Source organism: Cyanistes caeruleus, chromosome 3 (genome assembly GCF_971803275.1).
Source record: "Cyanistes caeruleus chromosome 3, bCyaCae1.hap1.1, whole genome shotgun sequence".
NCBI classification, from domain to species: Eukaryota; Metazoa; Chordata; class Aves; order Passeriformes; family Paridae; genus Cyanistes; species Cyanistes caeruleus.
In genome coordinates this window covers 2,963,113-2,984,870 of record NC_141703.1, presented here as the reverse complement: position 1 = coordinate 2,984,870, position 21,758 = coordinate 2,963,113, and the positions used below count along the sequence as shown (strand labels likewise).

General features: G+C 42.4%; 1 protein-coding gene and 1 long non-coding RNA gene across 5 annotated transcripts in view; one reads left to right on the top strand and one right to left on the bottom strand.

Annotated features, from left to right (window-relative positions):
• The window catches only part of KCNJ6 (potassium inwardly rectifying channel subfamily J member 6), a 117,300-nt gene extending 104,947 nt beyond the window's left edge, over positions 1–12,353 (top strand). For both annotated transcript variants that reach the window (XM_086883962.1, XM_086883963.1), the window contains one exon: positions 10,157–12,353. In XM_086883962.1, the coding sequence (XP_086740088.1) occupies positions 10,180–11,154 (975 nt within the window). In that variant the 5' untranslated portion in view covers positions 10,157–10,179 and the 3' untranslated portion in view covers positions 11,155–12,353. The remainder of the gene's footprint in view (positions 1–10,156) is intronic.
• A 1,876-nt stretch (positions 12,354–14,229) lies between these two features.
• LOC111928562 (uncharacterized) lies at positions 14,230–20,454 on the bottom strand. Of its 3 annotated transcripts, none has more exons than XR_015285351.1 (5): positions 20,360–20,454; positions 18,380–18,496; positions 17,986–18,059; positions 17,691–17,867; positions 15,141–17,481 (listed from the first exon to the last, which is right to left on the bottom strand). It is a non-coding gene; the product is annotated as an uncharacterized LOC111928562 (long non-coding RNA). The 3 variants fall into 3 exon arrangements; XR_015285352.1 differs by having other exon boundaries at positions 15,940–17,481; positions 17,986–18,025; XR_002864190.2 differs by lacking the exon at positions 17,986–18,059 and having other exon boundaries at positions 14,230–17,481.
• Between the last annotated feature and the right edge of the window lie 1,304 nt (positions 20,455–21,758).

Here is a 21,758-nt window from a genome sequence, read left to right as displayed (position 1 = left end):
ATATTTGACTGGAGCTTTGGGAGCAGCAGCACTCACGGAAAAAAGAATTAAAAAAAGAAACATTTCTTGTAGCTCCCTCTTACAGAGATGGATTTCTTGGCGCCCAATGGTGTGGTTAACTCAGCCTGTTTTCATGACTTTGGTAGGAATTTAATATTTCTGCAGGCTCCAAAATCTCACTGAAGTTCTGAAAGAGATCCAAAAGCATAAATACCAACCACAGTTTCAGAAGTGATTCAGCTGAGGCCAGACAGGGTGATGGATAAGGCTCATTTCCTTAGGAAACATTGCTGAAGTGCCATTCTGAACTTACCATTTCCAGGTTATCAAAACACCACAGCTGGAAACCAAACACTGACCCAGCTGAAATTATGGAGGGTTTTTTAAAATTTCTTTTTTTTTTAAATGTCACTTCCAGCCTGATTTCTCAGTTATTTTCTCCTCTGCAGTCTATAAACTGCACAAAAGGGGAAATCATCAGCAAGAAACCAGGTTTTTGTATTTCACTGTGACTTCTTTTGGCAGGGAGAGGGGATGAAGGCAGTGATGGCCTCATTATTTAGCTTAAAGAAAGCAGCCAAAATCTCATCATCACCTGCAAAAATGGAGAAGCAGCAGCATGGAAAAAATACAAGAGCTGTTGAGATAAACTAATTGTAAGAGAGGTAATTGCCTGGCTCCTGAGATATTATTTGAGGCAACATTTGGGTGCCAGAGTTTGGGTTTGCATCTTAGGCCACCTCAACTGACAGAAAACTGTCATCCAGCAGATCACCACCACGAGGGACAGCAGAAACCACAGAAATGTTGTTTCCCCAGTATCCACGTAAAACATTTCAGTAATTTTTCTTCTCAAGTGTGTAAAAATTAAAATCCTGCCTGACTTTTCTAAAGAAGGAGCCTCCTGATCTCCCTAAATAGAAGCAAAAGCCATCAAATTCCTCCTTTGACTGCAGGGAAGTTGTCAAGAAAGAAATCTCCATTACCAGATTTAAAAAGCAATTATAATTCTTCTCTGTTTCAATTTTTCCAGTCTTTTCAACCCCTTCTTAGCTTTGTGCAACAGTAATAGCAGCGAGCAAGCCAATATACTTGGGCAATGTCTGTGACCTGTGGGCAGCCAGATTGGCTGGAAACTGAGTGAGGAAAAGAGTATCATTTTGGGAGGGAAGTTTCTGACATTTCTTCATTCTTCTTTCAAGAATTGGAAGGCAGGAGGGATCACATAACTGTACTCCAAAGTAGTTCTGTTCCCTGTAGTCTGTATTTTTTGGAAAATAAAAAACCAGGAATTGACAGTTCTTCTTAGCTCAAACATCTTGTCATTACCAGTGGGATTTGAGCTGTTCTCCCAAAATTTTGCTGCCCAAAGAAGCTGCAAAATTGAATATTTCCTTTGCAAAGTAGCAAACTCACACCTGACCCAGAGCACCAGAGCTGGGGCTTTCCACAGCCTGTGACCATCCTGACCTAGGGAAAGGTTATTCAGATCAAACAATTCAGAGCAAAAGTGAACACTCTCAAAAGTCACCTCATATCCTCTAACCTTAAACTGATCAGATCCAAGGTCTTTATCAACATATCAACTCTCCTGCCCCTTCTGGTAGGAAAGTGCTAGAAGCTCTTGGCCTTGATCCTCAGCCTTACACTATTGCATAAGTTTTTGGTTTCACTTGACAGCTTCAGCATCTTGATTGAATCAAGTCCTTTCTTTCTGACCAAAAATATTCCTCTCCATCATTCCTCTGCCTTATATTTATGAGAGTTCATTGATCAAAGCAAAGGAGCTGTCAGAGTGTGCTGGCGCAGTCAAGGTGGTTCCAGCACCTGCCCAAGGAGCTCTGTGAATACTCAGGCACAAGGCTGCCTCAAGGTTGTTCAGCAATGCAGGAAAATATTGAATTTGGCTTTGCCAAGGACAAAGATTCAAGTGAAAACATCCTGACTTCAGGGAAAAAAAGAGGGAAAAGGACAGAAACAGAGTTGGGATAGAAAACAGCAAGGAGGAAGGGGCTGGCTTCTCCTGCCAGCATGAAAATTGGTGACAACAGCTCCTTCTGAGAGGGTGCATTTGTCTCCTCTCTGGTGACTTAGCTGGACACACAGACTTTGACAAGCTGCCTGCCTTGATTTCCAAACTTTTCCCGTGCTGGAACATGCACCAGCCTCACCACCAAGCTGACTCCACCTACAACGTTAAATTGTTAAATAAAACTGGGAATAGTTCCACAGCCTGGAGACCAAGCAGCAGAGGATGTCCCTGTCATACTGCACAGCACCTGGCCCTGAGCCTTGTGGGGAATTTATCTTGGTTCTAAGACATAATTTGTTTATTAACAGTGTTTTTTGCCACTTCAAATTGTCTAGAACTAGGTGAGGTCTGTGTTGCAGACCAGGGGTTTATGTTGCTTTAAGCAGCTCTGAGATGAGAGCCTGTGGAGTGTCTGAGGCAGAAAAGGTGGAGCTGTGTTGGCAGAAGAGTGAAAAACCCAAATCTGATTCAATCTCATCCATGCTGCTGAACATCCTGTCTCCCAAACCATTCCCAGGTATTTTCTCAGAGCCAAAGCCAAATCAATCAGTTTGCTAAATTAGCAGTGTAATCACCACTGGACAGGAGAGCCAGACTCTTATTTACACGTCCAGAAACAACCAGGAGAACACCCAGATACCAGAGATATTACACAGTGAAGAATTAAATGAGTCAGTATTATCTGTGTGAAATGTTTGGGCCAGAATTATCTACACAACCTAGCTCAGCTGATCTGCTCATTTTTGTTCCCAGAGTTTTCAGTTGGGAAAATTGTAATGGGGAAAAAGTATCGAGAATCTCTTCTCACAAAAGTTGGGAATATTCTTTTTCCATGTAATCAAGGAAGAGAATACATGGAGGAATCAGGATTTAACCAGCCCTCCTTTAACTTCTCTGGAAGGCTGAGCTCAGGTGCAAAAAAGAAGCTGCAGAGAAGATGAAGCCCTACACTTCTCAGAGGTGCAGAGGGAAAAACAAAGAGCACAAACTACAGGGAAGGGAATTCCAACAGGATGCAAACAAAACAAAACAAGAAGTCCCTGATGTGAGAGAGAAAGCTCTGGGACAGGGCCCAGAGAGGCTCAGGCCAACCTCAGCCCTGAGCAGGGTAATCCAGAATCCCAGAATCCCTGAGGTTGGAAAAGACCTCCCAGACCATCAAATCCCAGCTGTGCCCAATGCCCACCCTGTCCCCAGCCCAGAGCCCTGAGTGCCACGTCCAGCCCTTCCTTGGACACCAATGGAGACTCCAAACGCCCCTGGGCACTCTGTAAAAGTTGATTCTGTGTTGAGCAGCACATTGAAACCTTTAGAGGTTCCTTATGACCCAGAATATTCGCTGATTTAAGCAGATTTTGAAATAATTCATCTATTATTTCTAGCAGTTAAAGCATACAAACACAGTTTGAAATTTATAACAATAAGGTCAATACAGGTCTTTCATGCTTTCTCCTTTTCCTGGTACACCCCACAGAGAAGAAAAGCTGAGTTCTCAGGAGATTTTTGAAGAAATGTTGTAACTGACAAAAATTCTGGCATTCAGACACCTGTTAGCAACTGGCAGAAATAATTGGGGTTGAGTAACTGGAAGAAGAAGGCTCAGGGATCACATTGGACAGGGACACCTTGCAGTAAGTCAGAGGACACATCTGACCCAGAGGCATCAAAAGGCAAATGTGTGGCCAGGATCTGCAGCTGCTGAGGCCTGGCAGCGCCACGATCCATCAGTGATCCCTGTTATCCCTCTGGCAGCACCTGGCACAGTTTGGCACATGGAAATAGCAGAGAAGAGCCCAGCTCTGGTGTTACCAGGTGGCACAACCCAGGCTGGGACACCTGGGCTCTCTCTGCTGCTCTCCTTGCACCACTGCTGGCAGCGGCACTGACAATATCAAGCGTTTTCCAAGTGCAAGAAATGGTTTATCTCAGTTTTGTTGCCTTCTAGGAGGAAACAGGGCTCTGCAGTGGCTGTGGATAGGACAAGGACATTATGAAATCATGGAATCACAGAGTGGTTTGGGTTGGAGGGGCTTTAAAGATCATCCAGTTCCAAGGACAGGGAACCTTCCACTAGACCAGGTTGCTCCAAGCCCTATCCAGCCTGGCCCTGGACACAGAAATATCTGCTCTGAAGCTCAAGTTCAAACTTTTCTGGGAGCCAAAAACCTGGTAAAAGACTAATCTGACAGGAAAGCTCTCCTTATTCCAGAAATCTGTGTTCACTGCCAGGCATTTTCTCTAGACATGGCTCAGAATAAACACTGACTCCAAGAGCTCAGACTTCAGGTGGCAAACAAGTTTCATAATCCGTGATTTGGGCCCCACAGCCTTGTGAAAGGCTGAAGATGTTGATAATCAACTGTCTGTGCACATCTCTGCAGGTTCACAACCTTCTTACAGCCAGGTGCAGCCTTCTTACATTGCCCCCGAAATGTTACCAAGCCAAGGCTGTTTGGCTTCCCTGTGATTCAAATGAAGACAAATTTAGCAAAGCAGATGTAAAAACAGCATTTTGGAGCCTTCAGTGGTAAATTCTGCAATGAAGTTGGTTAGAATCCAAGACAAAAACTACAAGGTCAAATGACTACCAAAAATGGAGTCGTGTGTTTTTAAATTTGAGTTATCAGATTCATTTTTCCACCCTCCATAATAAAGGGGCCAAGCACCAGGAATGAATGGAAATGTTTGTGCTGCAGAGACACAAAGTGTTACTCAGACTGATTTCTTGCAGCTGGACAGGCTTAAAAAATGAAAATAGTAGAACATTATTTTTATCAAGTTGGATTAGAAGACAGTGACGAGGCAGGTAATGTGAAAATAACAAACCATCATCCTTACAGTCTCTTTCCTAATCATAAATATATCTCATTTCATGTCTTTTTTAGTGAAAGCTGCTGCTGAAATAAATCTCAGTCACACACATGCTCCCTCTGAAATCAGATTTATGATTCCATGGGTGCAAAGAAGTAATTTGGGTCTTGAAGAGATTTGCCAAGCCAGTGTTTATTGAGAGCTCCAACATTTCAAAGTGAGGCCTAGCAATGCTTCCAGCTGAGTGATTAGACAATCTTGCATTGATTTCAACAGCAAGGACCAGATCCTAATTCCTTTCTTTTTCAGCAAAAAGGAACTGTGCTCTGTGATAATGACTGCTTACAGTTGTTAGCTGATCATAAAAGACTCCACTTTTTTTTCTCTAAACAAGACCCTTGTGGTGATGATGGTGCCTTGCAGTGTGGATTATCTGGCTGGGCTCATCCCACAGACAAATCCCACTTTATTCCCAGAATTCCTGTGTTCCTGTGCCCTCTGTGTTCATCACAAACGAGAGTTTGTAGAGCTCTGAAAAAAAAAAAGCAGCCAGAGATAAGGCAAAGCATTCCAAAATCTCTCCTTCCCTTCTCTGACTTCTTCCATTGCAATCAAGAGGAGAAACAGAACAAAGCGGATTTAGGGTGTTGAAGGCTACAGGAAATTCCTTGTGCTGTGCAAAACCCAACAACCCCACAGAGGGAGCCCAAACAGCCTCCAGGTCCTGCCAAATATTCCACAGATGGATGCAGTGCCAGGGAGGTTGGAGACCACAGCAGATGAGAGATACAACACACGAGACTTCCCGAAAGCCCAACTTGGACCTTAGAGATGCAAACACCTGCTTCACCTAAAAGTGACCCTCATCCCACCAGGAAAGGGGGGAATGCAGACAGGAATCACAGTGTCTGCTCAACACATTTCTCTACATTCAAAGTAAAAAGTAAAAGTAAAGTAAAGCCCGTGAGAGCAATTTTTAGATTGTAAGTGATTTTGGAACTTAGGACATTTTCAATGAATTTGCACTCAAAATGTTCACAACTGTGTTACAAGAGTTAAAATCACTAAATGACAGCGAAACAGCCACTGAACTTTCTAGGTCAGCTTCTGTTACAGAAAGGTCAGTTATAATTTGCAATATTCTCTGTTGAAACTCCTCATTATTTTGTAAATCATGCACAACCAATATAGGCTTACAGTACTTAAATTGCACAAGCAGGCCCTTAGTACTCCTCCTTTTGCTCTGTGTCTGCACAGCACCACAAGTTCTCTGCAGCACTACCAAAACACACCAAAAAAATCACATTGTTGATGGTAAAATCATTGCTTTAGGGTTAAATTGATGTGTTACATTCACAGCCTCAAAGGGAGAGTGCGTGTCCTGTCCTGTTTTGTTGTTGACACTGGTTTCACGTTGTTCTACGGGCTCTAAATAAAAGGATGTGCTTGGAAAATCAGGACTGTGCCTTTCCAGTGCTGCTTTGGAGTAGACAAGAACATGACAACAACATTTGCTGCAATTTTACTAGGAAATAAAATATTCTGAGCACTGGCACACAACCCCCCGCAGGGTGAAATTTCCAGAAAAGCCCCTGGCATGGCTTGGACCAGTGCAGAACTGAGCACACACAATTCCTGGCTCCATTTCAGGACACAGATTATTCCTGTTTGGCAGGTTGTATGACACTCACCTGCCTGGAAAACAATTGGAGTTCAATAATCCAACTGTGGGTTGCACCACTCTTTACCCTCCAATCTAAATAATAGGCCTGGGCAAGCTTAATTTGCTAATTTGAGCACAGCCAGGACACAAGTGAACTATTCAGGGACTTATTTAGGAGAACTCCTTGTCATTTGCTGGGAAATTAAACAAATCACTGAAATCTCATCTGTCTTGTAGGTTTTGCCTAAGAGAGTAACCAAAGTGGATTGTTTGAGCAGAATCCTCTAAATTGGCCTCATTACCTGGCTGTCGTGTTCAAACAAACATAATGTTTACTGGGAGAGGAGGAAGAGTTCAGAAATACCTTTTTTTTTTCAGGCAGAGCAGATTAATAATATATACACATCTTTGTCAGGAAGAAAAGCAGAGAGAGCAAAAATAGCTCTCAAGTGAGGCTGCAGCTACTGACTCCCCTGTTCCTGGATCCATGACAGCCATTATGTAACCAAAAGGAAAATAAGAGGAAAGAAACAGCAGAAGTTAATTGGGTTGATATCAAGTAAAAATATAATTAGTCCAAGTATTTTGTGGCAAAGGCGCTGACAGTATGTGGCTGTTCCTCAGCCTCAGTGGTGAGCAGGGATCCTGCCATGTGTTTAAAACTTATTCATCAAGCATTCCCATGGAAACACACAGATGCATAACCTTTGGATCACTTATTTCGGGAATTGCTGCTCCCAAGGTTCTCTCTGGAGTGAAAACTCAGTCCAGGAGAGGGTAACAAGCTGTGATTCTGATCTAGAAACCTCTCCACAAAAGGAATTCATTCATAGCAGGACTGGGTGGGGGAAAGAAGGAAAGGGCATCTTGCAAAAAAAGAAAAAAAAGAGAAAAAGACAAAAAAATTGACCTTAATTTTTCCTCTCAGAGACTGGCAGTTGAGAAATGACAGCGCTGGGAAAAGCCTGGAGAGTTTATAAATGGCCAGATGTCCTCAGGAAGACTGAAATGTCTGCAAGAATGTCAAATAAATGCTGTAATGAGAGAGACTTTGGTTGAACACTGGGTTTGTTGTCCAAAGCTACCCCCTTACAAAGCCAGATGAGAATCAGCTCCACTACAACTTCTCCAGGTTAAGAAAAACCTTCCCACATTGGAATTGTCACATTCTGATCCCACTTACTGTGACAGCAGCTCCCTGCTCCTGCAAAACCTATGGACACTTGATAAAATGTGGCCCTTCCTTCATGCTGTGAAAGACTGGTCAGGCTGGTTGTGATGCACAAACCCACAAAAAGCATTTGGAAAGCATCAGTACAAATTTGCTGTCTGAATAAAATGTGTTTTACTGCTCAAAGTACTTCCACAGGAAATAAACACTGTATGGAGTGCTGTGGTGGGAGGGCAGCCCTGGATGTCCCTTCACGTCCCTCCTGCTGCCAGGAATAAAATCAGCACCTGGGTCCCCTTTTAGGATAATTTCTGGTAAGAGATGCTCAGACAGGGAGGTCTGGGACATGATTCCCTTTAACAGAGGGCCAGGAGTAAGGAATATTCTCTAAATCAACAGGATTCTCCCACTCCTGGTCTCTGTGTCCATGCCAGGCTCTGACTGGGAGGGGGAAGCAAATTATTCATAATGCCTGGAAGATAATGAACCCCATTATATCAGCATTAGTAGTTTAACATAAAGCCTCAAAAGCCAGAGCCTTCATAGGTTGTTCATAATAATTTGAAGATTCTGTTGCTGCAGTGACATGATAACTCCTGTGGACTGGAATTTCCTTAGGCACAACGGAGAGCTGAGCAAAAAGTGTGAAGCCTTAACTTCAGATTTTCTGGCTTTGGCTTAAGTCTGCCTCACAAGGGCCCTGCACTGCCTTTTGATTGTGTTTTGTCATGCACTCCCCAGCATCAGGGATAATTCAGGCAGGCACTCTGTCACTGACTGGGGCAGTTCATTCAGAACTGAGGGCCCTGTGACACAGCTCCCAGTGCTGCTGCTGCCATCAGCGCTGATAACGCTCTGCTGACACACAACAAACTGAAAAGGTGACAGGATGGGGGGCACAACCTTAAAACACGGAATTGCTCTCAGATTTGGTGCTACTGTAGGGCTTTGGGACTTTCTTTGAAAGAGGAGCAGGTCAGGAGGAGAGACAACCAGGCTACAACCCTTTCTTCCTCCCTGTATTTCAATAAAACTCTGCAAGGGTCTGTAATCTTTTTCTGCAGGGATGAACCTGCACATCTTGAAAGAGCTACAGGTGCTGAAAGACTCCACACAGGATCTGCTGCAATGTTTCTAGGAGTGAAAAATGCTTTTAGAGCTACCATGACCCGCTGAGAGCAGCCCCTTGTGCAACACTCCATAAAGAATGGTACAAAATCACAGCAGTGCTGCTTTTTACATGGGATATTGGGAAGAAATCCCAATCTCACTACCCTGTGAGAGTAATGAGGCCCTGGCACAGGGTGCCCAGAGAAGGTGTGGCTGCCCCATCCCTGGAAGTGTCCAAGGCCAGGTTGGACAAGTCTTGGAGCAGCCTGGGACAGTGGAAGGTGTCCCTGCCCATGGCATGAGGTGGGGACTGGGTTATTTTAAGGTCCCTTCCCACCCAAACCATTCTGTAATTCTGTATTCAGAGTCAAGCGCCTGGATAGACCCACCAGAAGACTTTTCCCTTTACAGTATGGCAGAAGAATGACAGCAGAGAGAAAGAATTAGGAATTCAAGAGCTGAAATTCCTGCAGGAAGAAGCCCCAGAAAACAGAAAGATTTCAGTTGAAAACAACAATTACCCCAGACCTCACCATGTCCTCCATGCAAAACACATTCGATTAAACCACTCTCCTCCTCAGTACACTCTTTTTATCTATGGCACACAACCATAATAAAGCTATTTATCTTCAAAGGCTGGGAAACTAAAAAAAAATAAAAAGGCCCAGATCATTAGAGGACAAGGTACACTTGAATTAAAGGCCACAGGCACAGTGAATTCAAATGAAATCTGAAGTACCATGGGTTGTACATTGCTGGGAGAAGGACACACAATTCCCTGCCTCATTACCAGCAAGATATTGATTTTCTTTGGAAGTGTGCTTGAATTGCTCTTGATAGATATTACAACTTTCCTTCAACAAGAGGAGGATTGGTTCTTTCTAAAAACTGTTGGCTTTTTTTTAAAGAAAAAACAACCTCCTTGTACTTATGTAATACTTTCCCCACAGCAATGCAATTGATGGAAAAAAATAGCTTATAACAATAGCTCATTTTCTCTGCTCACCCCCAAGTGAATCTATTCCCTCATTTATGTCTTTTATCTCCGTAAGATCTTTTTTGGTGCATAAAAAATTTCATTCATTAAACTGAGAAGGGGAGAGGAGGGAAGGAATATCTGCTTAAACCCATCTTGTGGAATTTAAATATGGGAGTGGATAGGATGACCTGATAAGGAACGAGAGTTTGCTTTCATTTTATTTCTTTGTAGCAATAAAACGAGGGTGCTTGGCATCGTGTGATTTTTGTGTTAGCAAAGAACAAGTATGATCATTTTATCTATTAACACAGGAAAAGGTTGTGTATTGACTTAGAGCAATTATAAGAGGAATAATGACTTTTCCTTGGTTTTTTTTGTTTTCCATGGCAGCCAACGTCCTGGAAGAAGACTCAATGGAGCAGGACATCGAGAGCCCTGTCACTATCCATCAACCAAAGTTACCCAAACAAGCGAGAGAGGATCTGCCAAAAAACATCAGCAAAGAATGTGCCAAGAGAAAAATCCAGAGGTACGTTCGGAAAGATGGGAAATGCAACGTCCACCACGGGAATGTCAGAGAGACTTACCGGTACTTGACTGACATCTTCACCACCCTGGTGGATCTCAAGTGGAGGTTCAACCTGTTGATCTTTGTCATGGTTTACACGGTGACCTGGCTCTTCTTCGGCATGATCTGGTGGCTCATTGCCTACATGCGAGGGGACATGGATCACATAGGGGACAGCACGTGGACCCCCTGCGTCAGCAACCTCAATGGGTTTGTCTCAGCCTTTTTATTCTCAATCGAGACCGAAACCACCATTGGGTACGGTTACCGGGTCATCACGGACAAGTGTCCCGAGGGAATTATCCTGCTTTTAGTGCAGTCTGTCCTAGGTTCTATCGTCAACGCCTTCATGGTTGGCTGCATGTTTGTGAAAATATCCCAACCCAAGAAGAGGGCAGAAACCTTGGTTTTTTCTACAAACGCAGTCATTTCCATGCGGGATGGAAAGCTGTGTCTGATGTTCCGAGTAGGAGACCTTAGGAATTCACACATTGTAGAGGCATCAATACGAGCCAAGTTGATCAAATCCAAACAGACAAAGGAGGGGGAATTTATACCACTCAACCAGACAGATATCAACGTAGGTTATTACACAGGGGATGATCGTCTCTTTTTGGTTTCACCACTGATCATCAGCCATGAGATTAACCAGCAGAGTCCTTTCTGGGAGATTTCCAAAGCCCAGTTGCCCAAAGAGGAGCTAGAAATTGTTGTAATCCTAGAAGGAATGGTGGAGGCAACAGGTAACATTTCTTATACTTTGTATAAGGTAAATGCTTTAATTTTAGCAAGGAAAATCAGTGCTTTTGCTTCGTTTTAAAGGAATCACTTCCACAGTCGTTACATTTGAAAAAGGCGTCCGTTCTCTGGTGAGCTTCAAAATTAAAAGCATGCCCAGTTTAATTATCTGTTCCATCTTGCCTAACAGAATTAGTGTTGTTTCTGCTCTGTTTGGAAAATGGGATAGCATCTCTCATTTTCTAAATTTTTCACAGCATGTCACCCCGTTATTTGTCATTCTATTGCAGGAGCAGCTCAACCACAGGGACCTTGTGGGATAAAATTGCTTAGGGGGAAAAAAAAAAAAATATTCAATGCGAAACTCTGTTGGTGATTAACGTGGAAGCACCATGGTCCTGCTGCTTCCAATCACCCATGGGTATCTGCAGAACAACTGCCAGCCCTGTGGCATTCCAAAGCTGGATCCAGTAGGAAGTGATGAAGTGTTCAGTTCTCTCTCTTTTTTTATTTTTTTTCCTTTTTTTTGCCTGATCGTTTTCTTTGGTTTTTAACTTGTAACATGGGGCTTGTTCCACTTTAGCTCACAAAAGCTCTTGTCTGATTTTGTATTTCACTGGGGCCCCCACAGAAGCGCGCAGAACGCTGGAAGCTGGGATGGATAAACAAGGAATGTTGTGTCACCGGAGTCTTGTGGAGATGCTGGGTGGTTGTTACCTGCAATTATGCAGCAGAACAGCAGAAATCATTTGGTGCAGAGAAAAAAAAAATTATCAGCAAATGTAGCACTAAAATAATGTTTCTCTTTTGTATTAAAGCCAGAATTACAGGAGGGTACTTTGATCTGTGTTTTAGAAGCTGGAGGTGGTTTTTTTTTCCTGTTAATAACAGCATCAATGCCTGAAATAAGTAAATATAATCAACACAAGGGAATGGGAATTATAAAATGAAGATTTGATGAGCTTGGGGGAGGAGAAAACACCCATTATAGAAATATAAGAATGAGATTTGCCATTTTTCCCCACGACTGCAGCAAAACCCAGGAAAGTTTGAGCACGTGGATTCCACAGCTCTGACAGAGGCACAACCTTTCCAACCCTGACTCATGTTTTGCAACTGGAGCCAGGAAATAAAGAGCAGTCTCTTACTAGAACGTGTGTGTGTGTTTCACACATCTATTATGTGGTGTCAGAAGAAAACTGCATTTGTCACCATATAATAAACGTGTGAGACAAAAATGGAGCAGGGAAAAAATAAAAAAAAAAATTAAAAAAAAATAAAAAGAAATTGAAAGGAACTTGGCAGGGAATTTGAAGTGGTAAATGCAAGGCTTCCAAATTTTCCAGGAAGGAGGTGGTACTGAAGAGAAATCAAGATGAAATGTTTAGTGCTCCTGATCTGTGCAGTAGGCACCGAGATTTCAAACATCTGTATCACCTTTGGGTGAGACAATGAGGAAATTGCTGTTTGTTCCCTGAAACCATCCTGAGATCTTGGAATTGCAGCTGAAGGAACTTGACATCCCAAGGGGGCGGGGGATATTTTCAGGTTTGCTGAACACCGTGTTTTCCAGCAAAGTGATTGGCAAGTAGTGGAAGAATAAAAATTGTCTCACCAAAACCACCTACAAGATCAAAAGACAGAATATTTCTGCAGTGCAGCAAATGTAGATTTGTTGCTTTAAAGTCTCATCTCTCTCTATTTGTGACCCCTTCCCTCACCCCATTTTCCCCCCTGCACACCCCAGGGCTCTCTGGGGTGTCCTCTGCTGCTCTGGCCTGACCACCTCTCCCACTCAGCCTTCACTGCAGCACAAAACCCCTCATACTGCTTGGGCTGGCAAAATTTGAGATAAAAATCAAATCTGTCGTTATCTCAAACCATAAAAATCAAATCTGTTGCTATCTCAAACCTTTCCAATCCATATCAAGAGAAAATGCAGTGATCTGAAAACCCACAGAAGATATCCAGGATTAAAGAGTTTCCCCTGCACTGGATGGTTCCATTTCCCATTTTAAGCTGTTCTGTTTGGGCAGAGTCTCCTGCTGAGTGAGATATGAGCAGAGGGCATCAAATAATGTCAGAATTACCAGCACAATTCCTAAAACATATTCGTGCAGAGGTAGCTTCTTGTGCTGTGCTTTGACCCCATGCATTGAGATATTTTTTTTGAAGGTTCAATCAGGCCGACCTTCTACCAAAAGTAGGAATTTTCATTCTTTTAATTTACAAATTAAAATTACAATTTGCATCCTGGCAAACACCAGAAGCCAATTTAGGCAGTCAAATATTCACTTTTCCTTCTTCCACCTGAGGCAGAGTGAGAGCAGCAAAAGCAGCTGCTGACAGCAGCAAAGCCCAGCCCAGCGTTCCTGCCAACAAAATTACAGAATGCAAAATTACAAAAGCTGAAGCCAGGAAAATGTGATGTCACCTGCAGCTGTGTCCTCATTTATTGTCATTGCTGAGGCATCCAGACCAGACTGAGGTCATCAGATTGTGTCATCCATCAGAAAAGCCACTCCTGAGTTTGACCAGGGAAAACAATTCTTTATTTCCAGAGCTTCCCCACTCAGATACAGCTTCAATCAGAAATAAAATAAGGGTAGACATTTGCCAATTAGTTATTGGTTCTGCTTAAATTTGACTGAACAGGCAAATACATTTATAATACTTTCTGCCCTAAGTGCTCCAAAATCACATTTATAAATAATAATACTATGTGATATTATATAATGCTATATCATATACAACATATTAAATATATTTTATATATTAAATATATACTATTTAATATATTGTATATATTATATATAAATGATAACCACATCATAACTGTATGAAACACAATTTTTATAAATTCTGCATTGTTTTAGGACAGAAAATTAAGAATAATGCATTTGATTAAATGACATTAAAATAACAAACCAAATTAAAATTCAGCAGAAAGTTCAAGGACCCTTTAATTTCCCATGGAAGCATTGCCATAACTTCCTGAGATGCAAAAAGAAGTGGATGTGTCTTTACTAAGGCACATAACAAAGTATTATCCCAGGGAGAATCCCTACACCTTGGTTATTCTCATTCTTTCTACCATGAAAATTACTTTGAGGGCAGAATCCTCAGCAAGGCATTTTCCAAAAACACAAAGTCAATGTGACTCCTTCATCCAGCATCATCAAACACTCAAAATAAGGCTGCTTTTTAAAAATATTTGCTATGGATCCTTCCAATATGCAATTTTTTTTCTTTATTTATTTACAACAAGCATTCATTAATATCTCTTTGGATTCGAAGGATAAAACCTTTGCAAAGATTTATCTCTGTGCTTTTCCTGATGGTGGTGGTCATCTCTCAAGGGTCCAAAATCATCGATTTTGGGACAACAAAAGCATATTAGGCTGCTGTGGAACCACTGAGGAGCTTTGAGGAATGGGAGGAAAAAAATCCAACCAAACTTCAGCTGGAGGACACATCCGGTATTTCCACATTTTGCAGCCCCCATTTCCCAGAGTTTTAAATGTAATAGAATCTCCAGTTAGGAATATTTTATGATAATTAAATCCTAGCCATAGGCTTAAAATTTTTAAGCCTTTTTCATCTGGTGAAATCTATTTCTAAGGGAAGTCTTATCATCATAAGGAAGGTAGGTATTTTTAAAAAATAACCAAGACTTGCAAATGTATGATTCTGATAAGGAAATAGACCCATAAGAAGAAAAGGAAAGCCTTTTAAATTTGGGAGGTGTAGTGTGAAGGTCAGGTAGGGTACAATAGCAAGAGAAACTGAGAGAAAAACTCCAAGAGAGAGAGAGAGATGCAAAAAAAAAAAAGGGGGAAAAATGGTGAGAAAGAGGAAAATTCTGAACAAGTCTTGTGAAGTTGTATCTGGCCAGTGGAGTGCACTTGGTGACACTCGGGCAATTCCCTCTGCCTAAAAACAAACATTTGATCATTGAACAATTCCAAGGAAAGAAAATGACCTGCATATTTGTAGCTGTCAGAAAAACAAGCAGCAAAGCCAGATGGAGAACTTCAGGTTCAGAGGGATAATTTTACAAATAAACTCGGAATAGGGTGCATTTATAATTCTGACACATGGGCAGCTTTGAGAGCAGCATCTGCAGAAGGTTTTACAGCTACAGAAACAACCACACACACCAGCTGTGGAAAATATGTGTGCAAAGCAATAAAATGCTCACTTGGATGGTTATTCATACTGTAAATAGTGCTATTGACCAGACAAATATTGTATAAAGCTGTTCCCCTCTTCACTGCAGCCCCTTTGACTGATTTATTGTGGGTTTGATTTCTCTCGGATGAATTGCCGTATTTACCCCTTAACCTTGCCCAGTCCTAGCAAATATCTCTTTCTGATATGGATTTAAGCAATTTCAACCCTTCAAAACCTCTCAGTAGATTTTGTTCTCTTTCCAAATAAACATTGCTGGGGTTAGAGTTTCTCACTTGAATTTTCTGCTGCTCTTCAAAGAAGTAATATTTATCCTCTGCAACTGTTCCTTAAGGGGATGCAGGTGAAAGGAAGAAAAAAAAAACAGGATTTCTCCCACCTGAGTGTTTCTGCAAGACAAAGAACAAAAGTGGATTTCATTGTGCTCCAGGATGTGACCAAGGCAGTATAAGCAGGGTCAGGAGTGAGTGGCTTCTGCTCCAAACTGGATCATCTTCATTCCAGGAACAATGAGAACACATGGGCTCTCCATTCTGCAGCTCTCCTTTCTATTTTAAGTGTTTTAACATCTCCTGCTGCTGGGTGTGAGACTTGGACAAGGTTTAACATCTCACACATCCCCACTTCCCTGGAGTTGCCAGCAATTCTTTTCACTTCTATCCCACTTTAATTTTACTGATTCCAACAAAACATTTTGTTGTTGTTTATTCTAACACAGAAAATCAGAGGCATTAGCAGGAGGGGAGTTCTAAATAGCAGCAGGGAAAGGCATTCCCATCTCATTGGGATGTTTCCTTCGGGAAGATTTCTCCACAGGTGGAAAAGATGAGTTTTATTGCTGAAGAGGACTGTGAGACTTAAAGGAGGCAATTACAATTTCACAATAGTCAAAACTACAAGGAATAGCAAGAAATCAGGGAGCAATGTTTGTGGGAAATAAAAAGAGATGCTGATTAGGAGTATTTCAACTACAATTTTGCTGTATCTCGCTTTCAGGAGAAAGGGATTACACATTTGTTCAACAGCTTTATTCTCTGGGTAGTGCTGTACTTTGCAAACCTGTTATGAATGTTTGATAATGGCTTTTTGTCCATCTCTCACACCTTTCTCCCCAATTACTTCCTCAGCTCTTCACAACTCCAGCTGCTCCCTCACCCCTAAATGTTCAAATGTAATATTCAGATTCAAGCAGTAACTCATATTGAAAGGTAAGAGCTCAACAAGACAGGTATTTAGGGATTACCTAACAGATCAGATATTATTAAATAATTCTGTGCTGATCACATATCAGACTTGCCCAAGAAGAGCTTTGTTTTCCACCTCCTGTCTTTGCAATCCCTCCAAAGTCTCTCTGGGCATGGAGAAAGGTTCCAGTTCTTTCCACACTCCCAGAGACCTCCACTGTCAACACTGTTCCTTCCTAAACCAGGAACAAGCACACAGAGGTGCCCCAAAATCCTGTCTTTTCTCATCACTCCTGAGCCTACACATATTATTCACTGCAAGGCTCATGATTTCCATGGCCAGAGGAATGACAGGACCCCAAAATTTGCTTTAACTCCGGCCCTGCTCCTGTTTTCCAAGCAGAAAGTCACAGTGGGAAGCTGGGCTGGCACCCCCATCAATGACCAGCAGAGTCTTCCTAGAATCCTGTGATTGCAGACACCTTAACTCTTCCTAAAATCCTGTGATTCTACACACTTAAACTGTTCTTTAAATCCTGTGATTGCAGACATTAAACTCTTCCTAAAATCCTGCCATTCTACACACTTAAACCCTTCTTAGAATCCTGTGATTCCAGATACTTAAACTCTGCTTCCAGCATCATTTCAGGCGAGTTTTCCGGCAGTTTTAGCCCAGAGACACAGCACTGCAGAGCTGCTCAGTCCTTGGAGCTCCAGACCCAGCTCAGACCCTAAGGGATGACAGGAGGGACCAGGACCCGTGTCCCACACGATCTCCACCTGGCAGAAGCAAAGGGAGGATTCTCTGCAAAGGGCACCTCAGCCTAATCCAGGTCAGAGGATTCCCCAGGCAGGATTAGCTCACTGAACACGTTCCACCTGCTCTCCAAGTGTAGATGTGATTCCTGAGCCCCTTGGAGACGTGCTGGGGGCCACTGAAGTGCCTTTTCCATTCCAGAGCACTTCCCAAGATGACACCAGCAACTTGAACGTGCTCAGCTTCAGCTCGGCCACGCTCAGCTTCTCCCCATGCTCTGGGAATGGTGAAAAAAAAGGGTCATATTTTCCTGGAAAAGGAAATATTTTGCTGGCATTTCTAATTTTAGACTTTCACTTTTGGCCACCTGAGGTTGTCACCTGCCTGGAGATGATGGCAGTGAAACCCCAGGCAGGGATTTGAGTCAGGGCAGGGTCTCACCCCGGGAATTTTGCTGGACTGAACTGATTCCTTCATGCTGATTACCTTGTTTGCTCAGTCTGATCTCCAGATATGAAGTCTGTCTGGGCAGCCTGCAGTTCAAAACGCTGGGATGTATTTTTGGAGAACTCTGCTCCCTCCCATATTTCTAAAAGATCTTTTCACTTCTCCCATTGGTGCTTATTCACTGCCAGCTGTAGAATATTGTTTCCTTGTGTCTCCCTGAATTGTAATGAAGGATAAACACTTTGCATTACACTTCCTGATAAGCAGAAAGCCACTCTAATATCACAAATATTTACATCAGTTTCTAAAGAATGTGAGCAGGAAGATTATTCACCTTCAACAGGAAGTTTTCACAAAATTCAATAGAGCAGCAGCTGTAAAGCCAAAAGTGACCTAGAAGTTTAAAGACTGAGCAAAGTTGTGAATTAAACCAGAAATTCAAACTCAGCAGTTGATAGATTAAAAAAGAACAAGGCTATGGACTGCAGAATCACCACTGGCTACATAAAATACATGGAAAAAATACAGAAAATTTATGAGTTTAAATTTTTTTTCTCCTAGAAAGCAGCACTAAAATCTCCCATTGTGGCACAGTTCCTCAAATTCCCACAGCCTCTGAAAAAAAGTTCTCAAGGGATTTAAGGAAAAACAAATCACAAAGAATTGCAGGGATCTCAGTGGTCTCAATCACAGCATTCCAAAGAAAATCTGACAAAGTTTGGACTCACTGCCGTGCTCTTGCTCGCTTCATTCCCAGTATTCCCAAAAATGATTTCAAGAAAGTCACAGTGTTCTCCAAGATGTCTTTTCTTCCCAATTTTGGAAATTTTCCTTAGTTGGGATTTCTGTAGAATGACATAAACCTTTAGTTTAAAAAAAATATGATTTTAATAAATACAGGATTGTTGAATATGAGATATCCCATTCTTAGACCAGGAAGAAACCTGATTTAAAGAAACATTCGAAACAAATCAAAAAAATAAAGGAGTTCTCCAAAACCAAATCTCCAGTGCTTATGAGGAACATGTTTAAGATACCTGAGGAATGCTAAAATTAGATTAAGAAAAATGAATTCAGAGAGATTTTTTGGCTGAATTCCATGAACTTCTCAGAAATGAGTAGTGGGGAGGGTAATTTACACTCTGAGGTATTTTGTAGGCTCCTCCCAGGCTTCTCCCAGCAGTTTGAATTTACAAAGTGATGAACTGGACAAACAATTTCTACTGGCAGGTCTGATCAGGATTTGTCTCCCACCAGGAGCAAAGTGGGGTCAGAGCAGCCAAAATCTCCTCTGGAGGAAACTCCATGGCAATGACCAAGGCTAAAAGGGGAGCCAAAGCTCCAGGGATTTGTCTGGGAATTCAGAGATGTAATAGAGTTGGGAGAGGATGAGGCTATCCAAGAGGATACCAGGATGAGCTTGATATCACAAAAGTGGATAGAAATCCCCTCCAGCCTAAATTTAAATGTGATTATAAAACTCCAACCTGGCTCCTCCTTGGTTTTTTATAGTGAAGAACTGAATGGCTTTGAAAAATTCATGGCCTAGCTCAGAGCTTTCATTGTTCTTCTCTGTCACCATGGAAGAAATTGTGGTTTATGCATCTTTGGCATCTTTCTGCCCCTCTGGAGGTTGAGATGAGTGTCCACCATGGATTGGCCATGGATTGCCTGCTCCTCTCTCCCTGAAACAAGCTCCCTGTGATTCCAGCAAAAACCCATCTGCAAACAATCGCTGAATTGTCATTATTACCATTGTTTATTGTCACCATCATCACAAACTGTGTCTAACAAGACATCCCAGACTTTTTGGGGGGGGGCCTTAAGCAACATCAAGGTTGACAACTCTGATTCCAGATTTCTGACTGCTGCAGACCAATGTGAACTGGAGAGGGAGAGGGGCTTCCCTTAAAAAAAAGAAAATAATCCATCTGACTGTGGCAGAGCTGCCAGGCACCACCAGAACAAAAACGATTAAAAGATTTATGAGTCAGCCACTCCAATTAAATTGTGCTGGCACTTTTTTTAACCAGCCATTAGCTGCTTTTTTTTTTTTTTGCTTTTTTTTTTTTTTTTTTTTTGCAACCTTGCATAAGAAGTATTAATTTATTATACTTAGATCTCCAGAGTGGGAAAAACCCCCATCCATTTTCATTGTTTTCCAATTTCTTATACATTAATCTCCTTTTCCAGTGGGAAGACAACAAATTAGCCATTTTTTCAGATATTAAGTGCAACAATGAGTCTCTAACTGCCAATAGGGCTGTGACAGATGCCATGAAAAAGTGTAGAAGAGTCCAAAGCCAAAGGTTTTGAGGCAGTCAAAGGTTCTTTTCCGGCCAAAAATCTGCCTCAAAGGCTCCACAGCTGTGAAGGGGAGGAGGTTTTGCTTTGCATTTTAAGGAAAATGCTCTTCTCCTGCCATGAGTCAAGGGCTAAATCTCTTCCTTAAGTGACTCCCATCAGGGCTTGATCACAACTAAACCAGGATTTTAAACCCCTCATAATTAGTCAAGATCCAAGGTTTAAGACCTAAAACATGAATTTTAACATTGCTGCATCTTCCTTTATCCTCCAAAGGGATATAAAATACCCATCAAGCATTCAAAAGCCACCAGTGATAGAAATTCAGTCCAAAACCATCCCCTCTCAGTGTGGATCCAAGGTTTAATGTACAATTTGGAGCCTGGTCCAAAGCCCTCCCAAACCTGTGGAGTAGGATTCAGTCTCTGGTGGCCTCTGAATTAGGACCCTGAAGGACCAAATTGAGCTGTGCAGTGCCTGTCAGCTCCTTAATGGTCTCAGAGAAGAAGCAATTAAGGCTCTAATTAAGAGGCAAATGGAAGATTAGAAGCAGGTGAATGTTTATAATCTAGATAAAGTACCCACACTGGGAGTTTTGGCTTTACATCTGACGTGACTTCACAGCCATGGGAGGAAGGGTGGATCCCCACAGGGTGTCCTTCCCTCAGGAAATCTGTCCTGCAGCCCTGAGTTCTTTCTTCTCCACTCCACTGTCCCTTCTGCAGATGGGTGAAAAGAGCCATTCCACAAGGACAGACCCAACAACCCTGGAATATTTCATTGTACAAACTGTCCATGGCAAATGGAGACACTGGAATGGACAAAACTTCTCAGCCCATGGAAATTCTCCTTCCTCTCCCTTCCTTAGGTTCTGAGTTCATCCCTCCCACCACACTTCCCATCTGTCATCTGTGCTTTGATGCTTAATCTGTTGTAAAGAAAGGAGCCAAAAGCCAAAATTCCAGCAGGTTTAGCAGGCCCATGACAAACATGGGCTAAGAATTCCATTGGAAGGGCAACAGAACTGGAGCAGAGCTTCCTGAAAACACAGATCTCAGGGCTGATTCTCTTCATTGCAGCCAAGACAGAGCTCATGTCTCTCCTAAAACTCTTTTCATTATATTGTGCAAATATCACACCCCGCAGAACAGAATAACATGGTAAGAAAGAGAAATCAAATTAAAACATTTCCAGGAGTTACTCTGGAATTGTTTTTTGTGCAGATTAAGCTCTTTCACTTCTCGCTAGCAGGACCCAGTAGACAGAGAATCCTGATATTTCAGAGTAGTCTTCTGAAGAGCCTCTGATGCTGGAAAGGACCTCTGATGCTCAAAAGACACCAGTGAGGCTTTACTGATGTGGCCAAAATCAAATACACAGAGAGCTTTAAATAATCAGAGCAATTTCTATCCAGCACCTTGCCCCCGAGGTTTGCAGCACAGCCAGGGCACGAGGAGTCGGTGCCATTGAACCCTCACTCTTCAACCAGTTCTGATTTCCAGCTTTATCCACTGGGACATGGAAACCAGCGTGAGGGGAGCACAAAATCAGCCTGTTCTTTATTTGGGAGCTGAAGCAAATCCCCAGGGATGCAACAAGGCTGAGGTGAAAATTCTTGGTTGATTTGTGCCGAGGGTAAAGGGGACCTGTGTGAGTGAGGAAAAAGGTGAAAGAACTAAAAAAAAAAATTAAAGAAAGGAAGAGAATAGGGTTAGATGGGATCTTGGGCAGGAATTGTTCCCTGGCAGGGGCTGGGATGGAATTGCCAGAGCAGCTGGGGCTGCCCCTGGATCCCTGGCAGTG